The 10,047-nt window shown below is 33.1% G+C and overlaps 1 protein-coding gene across 1 annotated transcript; it reads right to left on the reverse strand.

Moving 5' to 3' along the window:
* Window positions 1-2,789: 2,789 nt before the first annotated feature.
* LOC106298465 (homeobox-leucine zipper protein ATHB-13-like) lies at window positions 2,790-4,480 on the reverse strand. The gene is made up of 3 exons (XM_013734602.1): window positions 4,170-4,480; window positions 3,757-4,094; window positions 2,790-3,276 (listed from the first exon to the last, which is right to left on the reverse strand). Exons 1-3 carry the CDS (start codon window positions 4,303-4,305, stop codon window positions 2,908-2,910), a joined length of 843 nt encoding a protein of 280 aa, XP_013590056.1. The 5' UTR covers window positions 4,306-4,480; the 3' UTR covers window positions 2,790-2,907.
* Window positions 4,481-10,047: the final 5,567 nt, after the last annotated feature.

Below are 10,047 nucleotides of genomic sequence, written 5' to 3' on the forward strand. Positions count from 1 at the left end.
CATGTGCATTTTGATCATATAGACTAGGATTTAGCCATGTTTAGGTTGCATTTTGCATACATGAGTCTTTATCAGGTATTGGAGTACCACATGGATTCTTGGAGGCATTTGGGTGCATTTGGAGCTCAAAAGAAGTGTTTAAAGCGATCAACGGACGAGCAGCGCACCAGAGCGACCTCACTGGAGCGACGCCGTGAAGTCGCTGTGACACACATCCCGGAGCGATCCAGCCAGAGAGACATGGAGAGGTCGCTCGCGCTTTTATCGTGAGACACCCCTCTCAAAGCGACTTGCCAGAGCGACGCTCCGAGGTCGCTCGCGTTTCCATGGCGAGACGACACAAAACGAAGCCCGGAGCGACCTCTCAGAGCGACCCACTGAGGTCGCTCCCGAAGTCCAGAGCGACTTGTTGGAGCGACACACCATGGTCGCTCGGGTCCTCTCGTCCGGAGACACCAAAGTCGAGCATCCTGGAGCGACCCCTCAGAGCGACCTACCAAGGTCGCCCCCAGCCAGAGCGACCAGCCAGAGCGACCAGCTCAAGTCGCTCGCGTTTTGACGGGGCGAGACACGATGAAACGCGTCGGGAGCGACCTCCTGGGAGCGACTATGCTAGGTCGCTCCGCGTGTTTGATTGGACAATTTTTATGTTATTTCAGGGGCCTTTTGGTCATTTGTTTTATTGTTTTTAGATTGCCTATACCTAAGTTAAGTACGGGGAGAGCCACCAGAGAAAAAACAATCTCTTTTCTAGAGAAGAACTAGTAAACCCATCTAAATCATTGGTTGCACTTAGATTAAGTGAGTACTTGCATTCTCAGTGCTTTGATATCCCTCAGAACTGGTTCGACAATCACTATACTACAACATTTGTCTTAGGAGCCTTGAAAACTCCTAACATCACCGGGTGAAGTGGACCGCTGCTTGACCGGGCCCAGGGGAATGACCCGTGAAGCGGGGAACCCCTGAATTATCAAAAAAAAAAAAAAAGTATACTCTTTGTTCCTGAAAATAAATGTTTAAAATAAAATTGTATTCCATAATGATATATATCTTTTACATTTGTATGCAGTATACTATTGGTTTAAATTTAGGGAAATTATTTACTTGTCAATTATATATTTATAATTAATTTTAATATATGTCTTCTTAATATGTGTAAACAAAAAAAATGTATTCTTAGGAACATATGAAGTATCATTTTAATATGTTTTTAAATAATAAACACAAAATAATGCATCATATAGGAACATATGGAGTAGTATTTTAATTGACTTATTCAAAATTATGTAGTGAGTTACATCTCAGTTATCCTGATTTTAAAGAGGTCGATGAAGCCGGTACAGAGAAAAAGATCAGCGACACACTGAAATTATGGCAACCAAAATGTTGCATCAGTGTCGCTAAAACGCAATGTTGGCCTTAGTATCTCTACATCTTTAGGCCCCAGTAAACTTTTATTCACAAAATTTCTTTGGTTGCTTTCTTCTTTCGCTTGCGTCTAAGTCCTGAACAAATTATTTCTTACATCATGTATATCATAAACAAAGATATGTAATGTAACTCAATTGATTTATTTGAAAAATACATAAATATTCAGTGAAATTTAAAACTTTTTGTTTTGAAAAAAAAATTAAATTTATTCGAATAAAAAAAATACAACTGGTGTGACTATAATTTTATTGTTTCATGAATAAAATGATATAAAAACTGGTTTGGATGAGAAACTATGGCTGTCGATCGGAAGCCAAACCAGATCGCCATATCCGTAACAAAATGTTTCCTTCCACTTCGAATGAGATATTGTGATTCGAATTCGACATTAAAACCTTTATCATAAAAGAGAATCGATTTCTAAGAGATTTCGAGAAGTTCAAAAAGTGTCGGCCATTTGGTTGTGGAACTAGGGTAAAAGGGAAGAGTCGATCAAAAAGGAGAGTGACACTTACTACTTTTTGGTGCAATGACACTTACAACTTCCAACCCCAAATTGTTTGCTTTCCTCCAACTCTATTTGTCCGTTTCATCTATCTCCATTGGAATCTGTGTGTCTATTCCTCTTGCTGTTTCCCTCTTACTCGTCACATTTACAGTGTCTTCTAATTAATAGAACTATAACCTGAGGGATAAAATGTATATAATGATGATACTCATGGAATTGTGTTGAGCATGTAATGATGATATTCATATAATATCAGATAGCCAAATATTGAATATTAAGTCAGCTTCAACGCTTATATCTCGTGTAGTACTCACAGTCTCTGGACGACGTGAGTGTTCTCAGAACTTTTATCGACAGAGATATTTTTAAAGAAAAGAAGCACGTGGTGAAGTTGTAATTGTAAGAAAAGGAATGTAAAAAAGAGGGATATGAAATTGATGGTCTGCTCCGTCCTCAGACTAAAATATCGTAAGGTCCCATGATTAGCTCCTTTAGATTTTGTCCCATCATATTTTTGGTCTTTTAACCCTCTCGACTGAATCATGACATATGCAGAATTTATTTCATGGATTCAAACAAACTTAATAATTTGCTACATGGAAAATGTCCTTTTCATTGTATATTTTCCCCACTTCTGCATATGACGACTATGAACACATGGTGCCACCCTGCCAGTACCCACGACCAAACAATTTTATATATAAGCTTTTTTCTCCATATATATTCGCGTAAAAAATGTTGATAGATGATGATGATATTTTTTTTTCTTTTCTGATGATGATAGATATTTTTTATGTAAACAATTTTTTTACATCTCATTACTTTTTTTTTTGTGCAATTTTACATCTCATTACTTAAAAATAATAGGAAATATATATTCCAATTTGAAACATGCATGGGTTCTTCTTTATTTATCAAAATTGAAAACAAAAACAAGATATGTATTTTTTTTTTTTAAACCAGTTTCAATTGTACTGTTGCTGATCAAGCCATGGCCAAAAACCAGAGTGGTCATCCGTTGCACAGAACATGTTACTGATACTGTTCTCTTCTTTAACCATACTCTGTCCTGAAGACGAGTTTTGAAAGAACTGCAACGTCGTTGTGGTGGTCCTGGCGGTGGCTGGCGACGGTGGGAAGAAGTGTCGACCAACTGTTTGCGGCGGCGGTGGGTGACCTGCGGTTATTGTGCTTTCTATTGATGGCGGCGGTGGCGTCGAGATATCAAGTCTGAGATTATCGGAGATGTTGTCGCTTTTGTTACTGCAAGACCCTTCTGTTTCTTTGTTCAGATTTATAGATTTTGTTTGTTCTTTATTTTTTAATCCCATAATCTGTATTTAACAAAACCCATCAAGATTCGGAAAAAAAAAACAGTGCTGTATAATGTGATAAACATTAGAAGGCTATTGTTTTTCAGATCTTTGTTGCACACAAGAGAGAAGAAAAGAAGAGGTGGTGATGTTTGAAAAGCCATTAATCATGTGCAGTTTATTAACCCTACTTGAAAGCAATTCCTGATCCCAATAATTATTAACAAATAATATATATAAACTTTAATCTTTAACATTTTTCAGAAAAAATATTTATTCACCCTAACAAATTACGAACAAAAGAACAAAACAAAAGGTCAATCTTTTAATATTTACGAAAATTATGAGATTGATTTAACCAAAAATCTTGATTTTTTTACATTTTTAGAAATAAAAGAAACTAAGAGATTCAGTCTTTTAACCTTAGTGAAACTAAACATATAAAACAATTGAATTTAGACTAAATTTTTAACTTCTAGAGAAAATTGTGAGGTTAATTACCTCAGCTTGGAGTTTCTCATTGTGAGTTTGAAGACGATCGTTTTCAGCTTTAAGTGCATCGAATTTTAGTTTAAGAGTATCATAATCTTTCTCTAGCTGCTTTGTTTTCCAGCGAGCTCTTCTGTTCTGAAACCAAATCGCGATCTGTCTTGGCTGTAAACCTAAGGCACGAGCCAACTGCATTTTCCTCTCTGGTTCAAGTTTGTTTCCAAGCTCGAAAGTCTTCTCCAATGTCTTCACTTGCTCCATGTTCAATCTCCTCTTCTTCTCTCCCATCTGAGACCCATCATCTGAATAATCCTCTTCTAATATTTGCTTACCTATAAACGAAGCAAATCCTGAAAACAGAGCAAACAACAGAGGTTTAGTAAACAGAGAAGATCATGAGTAAGAATATCTGTGTTTGGGCATACCATTGAGATCTTGAGGCATGGAGCAAGAAGGAAGGAGGGGTGCAAGAGATGGAGTCTGATGAGGATGATCGTCTTCGTAAGAGTTTTGGATTATGAAACTTGAAGGGAAAAAAGACATTCCATTATTACAAGACATTATCGCCTGTTTTTGAAACAGAAGACAAGGTACTGTTTGCTAAAGCTTTGGTCGTTTCTCGTTAGTTTCTTCTTTCCATTATAATTGAGAACTCTTTCTATGAGTCGGAGAATCAAATGGAATAAGAAAAAAAGAGGAGGAAAAACAGAAAGTGGAATGAATAGGCTAAGACTATGCCATTTGTGGTATTTGTTTTCTTCCTTTTAAGTTTTATATAGAGAGAGGGACTTTAAGCTGAAGACGGATATCCCTTTAAGCTGAAGAGGGATATCGAAATAAAAATTAACTAGAACAAATAGCTTAAACAAAATTAAAAACATAAGTTTTTGGTCTTACCATAAGTTTAAAAAAAAAACACAAGTTTAGCTCCACTTTTAAAATTTTTCACTATAGATATATTTTAAAACCAGTGTAAGTTTTCAAATATTGGTCTACCATTTACTCTTTAAGATATAAATTTATTCTCCGGTGTTGATATTCATCGATGAATAAAATTTGGATACTATGTGAGGTATCCTTGCCTTGAGTTAAGCCAGAGATAGAACAAATGCGACTAGGTTGTTTACAACCTTAAGACCATCTCCATTGGAGGGGTTCTTGAGAAAAACAAAAAACAAAAAAAACAAAAATGCATTAAAAGAGCAGAACCGGTGTCAAATATGGGACTTTAAGAATCGCTAAACACCCCATATGTGGCCATTTTGTATTGGCTATTCATTAAAGATAAAAGAGAAAAAAAATTATCATCTCTCTTTTTGTCGGTTCTTCTTTCTCTCTCTCTTTGCATGTTTTACAATCTTTTTATAGGTTTCTTTGGTTTGATCTGCTGAACAATTGAAACATGGAACAGAGCTGAGAAAAAGATGTCTATTCAAAATTTCTAATTATAAATTTATATTTTTATTTTTAATATGTTTTATGTCATATTTGTTTAAATTTTATGAAATCTAATAATTTATAAGTTTTGTAAAATTTAAATTTAATAATTTAATTTCTAAAAAAAAAAATTAAGACACTTCAAAGAAGTTCTTCTATTGGACATTGACAAAATTAATTACATAAACAAGGGTTCTAAATTTCATAAAGTACACAATTAACAATTAAACAAATCACTAGAATCCATCAAGGGCTCTAACCATTGGACATGCTCTAAGAAGATCAAGATATAATAAATATTATTTTGTATTCATGTTTCATAATAACTAAAAGAATTATGATCCGTAAATTTGTATATTTTCTGACGAAATCTATTCATGTAATTTAACTCTTATTTGAAAGTTACATCTCTTCAAGATTTTTTATTTTGAGTAATTAGGAGGTTATATATTTGTAGACCCGTACATGTTTTGAAATGAGTCATAAACTAATTTATTTTTTCTTTTTGGAGAGAAAAACTCTTCCAACAAAATTTGAACATGATCCATTAGACATCTACTAGATAATGTAAGAATTTTATCAAGGCAATTCTTCTCTGGTCTTCTAGAAAAACTTGAACATATGATTGTAAGATTTCTACTAAACAGTTTAAGATTTTAACCATTATACCAACCTTATGTTGGTATTTGTGTTGTGTTTAAATTATTATCCAAGTTTAAATCTGCAAAATACATATTGTTAACAAAACAAATATAATAAGAATGCGAGAGATATTTACATATATTAGAGGGAAATTCTGAAAGGGTTACAGCTTGCGTACTCATAGAAAAATGAATCAAAGAGAATAAAAAAGGTGAGAAAGAAGAACTCATTTTCCCCCTCGGGAGAGACATGAAGAGGTGTTCTCTCTCTCTGATCACATTTGCCCTTTAATCTTTGATCTAATCTCTCATTCTCATATTAGTTTTATACTTTCTGTAAACCAAATGAGATGGGTCCAACTATCGAAGTTGTTTGTCTCTCATTTTATTCTCCAAATCAAAGATTTGACTACTGACAAAATTTTATGATTTTTTCACAAAGCGAAGTAATATATTGAGGTAGGGAAAAAAAAATATTGAGGTAGGGAAAATGGATGAGTGAATGGGTCCAGTGTTAAGTCTATATATTATATACCGGTATAGACCTATAAAAATCGTGTTGTGTCTACATAGACCTACCTAGACTTGTAAAGGTATAAAAACAGGAAAACCTTATTATTTTTCTGTTTCTTGGGAAGAACAGAGAAGTTCTATTATTGATTTTTCAGACGTTCTATGATGCTAGTTGGGATAACTTTGATGCTAAGCCTGAGTATTTCTAACACTACTCTATTTTCTACTCTAAAATAGAATTTAGAGTAAAAAAACTCTACTAGTACTCTTATTTTCATTAGAGCAAAAATAGATTTACTTCAAATATAGAGTAACTTATTTATTTTTTGATCGTCACTCTATTTTTTATTCTAAAATAGAGTACCATTGAACTAGAATTCAACTCTATTATAGAGTTACTCTATTTTGAAGTGAAAAATAGAGTAAACCATTGGAAATGGTCTTAGAAAATAGAAATGTATGGGCTTGCAACCCCAAGTAGACTATTGTATTATCATTGTCAATCAAATTTAATTCATCTAATGTTAGCTTTTAAAATATGATAGTTCGGGTTACACATCCTATAATAAAACTGGAATCAGATAAATTTCTCACAATGAATCACAGAACTTAATGGGATATAACTAAACAACAATGAGAGCTTATGTGGGAAATGAATGGAAAGAAAAATCATACCAAGAAAAACATTTTTCCAATCTGTTAATTCTTGAAATATCTTAAATCTATGAGCACAAGTAAAAGACCAGCAGTCGTAGACACAAAGAAGAAAAACTCGCAACTAAGATTAACATCTAGGAGGTGCAGGGGCCGAATACCCCGCGGTATTATATGCCTTTTAGTATTAAGAAAAAATAATAATTTTATGATAAGTATGATTTCTTAAAGAGAAAAAAAATCGAATTTTGAGGCTACTATAAATATCGATTTAAGAAATTGTAAAGTTAATTATCACATAATAATATACAAACACTAAAAAAGTATTTGCTTCAATACATTTTTTGCTCTTAAGTTCTTTGTTTTCTTCGAGTTGATTCGTGTTCATTCCTAACAAATCATAAATTGATTGTGAAAACACCTACAGTATTATATAGAAAGATATGATTTACACAAATTCCATATTGAAATTGAAAAGAATATACACCATTAGTATATAGTATCAATCGATTAATAATTTTTTCCTGGAAATTATTATTAAACAAAAGAAGATTACGAAGGGTGATGGAAGATGTCAAAATTAAGCATGCGCGTTTTACCAGAATGCAAAAGTCCGAATCAAAACTGATCTGAAAGTATCCAACCTGAAACCAAAAATCTATGAGTACTTAATTGGTTTAAAATTCCTCTACTCAAAAGAATCAAAATCAAAACGAACCGATTTGAATATGTTCGGATCCAAAAAGAACTGATCTGACTTGAACTGTCCCGAGATGAACTGATTCATATCTGACCTAAAACATGAATACCAAAGACTATAACTTCAAGTGTTCTATTTTTATATTTTAATTTATGATTTAGTTATAATATTTTTTATTTGTAGTTTTTATTATTATTATTTTAATATTTTCAAATAATATCAATTTTTAATTTCAAATTAGAGTTTTAAAATATTTATCTCAATTATTATAGCTTTTTTGCTTATTATGTAAATTGTAGATAAATATGACAGATTTTAACTAATTTTAATAAAAATTGGATGTTTTGAATCTTTTTCGGATCATAAATACCTGAATCTATCTGGACCAGCTACGCATTCGAAAGTTACATGTATTAATTTAGTTATAGACATGAATTGATCCAGATTTGAAAAGATGACTCGAATCTAAACCAAAAAAGTTCAAATACCTAATTAAGTTTAAATATTTAGGACCCAAAGAATTCAAATCCGAAAAGAACTGATATGAACCTGATCCAAAAAAAAAGGTCTAGACACGGAAATGATACATAAAATACAAACAACCACACTTTAACACAAAGACCAAGGCCTAACGAAAAAGACAACTAGACCACCACTTTACCTTATTCGTCTGGCTGCTTGAAGGCTGATCAAAAGTCATACTACTCTCACCACAATCTTTTTGGGGATTGGATTGAACGAGCATACATAGCCGGTCCAAAACCTTTCCCAGGAACCCAGTCAAAGCAAATTGTTTGAAAATGAATTCCAAAGGCATAGCGGGTTACCTCCTAAAACTCACATCAGAGGTTCCTTACCAAAGCCATAACCATTAGGAACCACAAGAAACTGATTCAAACAAAGCATAGAGGAAGAGATCATCAATCCATCAAGAACCTATTTCTTTTTTTGCTTCTTCTAAATAGTATATGTATGTTCTACGTTTATCATGGTCGATACAACAATTTTGTATTTCGTACGTACATGAAATTTTAGGTCTTCTCTATATGATTATGGTACAAGTACAACACATCTGATCTCAAACCTACGAGCCTTAGCCTAACCTACACATAGCAAGGCATAAATGTATATTTATCGTGGCTGTATATTTATCGTGGCTGCTGTGATCAATTGTTTTAAGAGATAACAAAGTTGGGTGATCATACTAGCAACTTGTGAGACAAGTTTTCAGAATTTCTAGCAACTTGTGAGACTATCTACCTTTTTATTTTCCAACAAATGTTATCATACGTATATGTTTTCACTTCATCATGATAAGAGTGCATATATCGCGTCCAGTCAAATCTCTTGTGAAGAACGGATAATTTTTTTTTTTTTGAACAACGAAGAACGGATAATTATATAACATTTTGTGGTTGCTTATTTAGTAATATACTCTACATATACATCATCATGATTAAGGTTGATTCCCTATTTCGACGATTAATTACTATTCAAAGGTGCACAAAAGTAATCTTGTCGTTAATAAATTAGACTTTTTTTTTTGCAGACCGATTGGACATATGACATATCAACAGGAGTTATAAAATATAGTCGATAAAAGTTTTTCAAATGTGTCAGATGTTTCGGTGTTCTAGTCCTTGCGCTACCATTCTCTACTTTGTTTTTGCTTAAACCATTCTCTACTTCTTCGAGTGTTTTCTGGTTTTCCTTCAAAGAAATGGAGATAAATCAAATTTAGTAGAACAAAAGCATTAAATTACAAGCAACAACTCGTTTTAAAATTTAGTTTGGAACAACAAATTTTATTCGTTATACGTAATTTTGAAAATGGAAAATATCAAACGGAAATGTACAAAATATAAAAATCAAAAATATAAACAGAGAACGTGTTATATACTTATATTTTTTTTGCTAAGTATTTGAATTTCATTAGAAAATGGGATGGTTTATTTACAAAACAAAAGAGAAGAGCAAATTAGTCTTCCTCTGCCAAAAAAATAAAAACCGAGCAGGACTACAGAGATTCTGAAGTATCAGATTGGACACTCATGCTTTAGCCATTGAGTCATAAGTTTACAAAATTTCTTTCGCTCTTTCCTTGGTATAATGCATTTCGAACCAGCCCGTCGATCGATGAAAACGGCACAACGTGTGTTGGGAAAAATACATGAATGCATATACAGATGAATAAAATAAGATACGTGGGGGTATTTAGGTTAAGGGAATAACAACAAACGAAAATACTGTTTAATTAGCCCCACATAAGAGCTGTTGAATCTTGTCCCTACTTCCTTTCCTCTCCCATTCCTTTTCCGAAGCGATCTTTTTCTTAATTTATTTTTCCCAACACCCCTT

The sequence above is a fragment of the Brassica oleracea genome, chromosome C6 (genome assembly GCF_000695525.1).
Source record: "Brassica oleracea var. oleracea cultivar TO1000 chromosome C6, BOL, whole genome shotgun sequence".
In the NCBI taxonomy this organism is placed as follows: Eukaryota; Viridiplantae; Streptophyta; class Magnoliopsida; order Brassicales; family Brassicaceae; genus Brassica; species Brassica oleracea.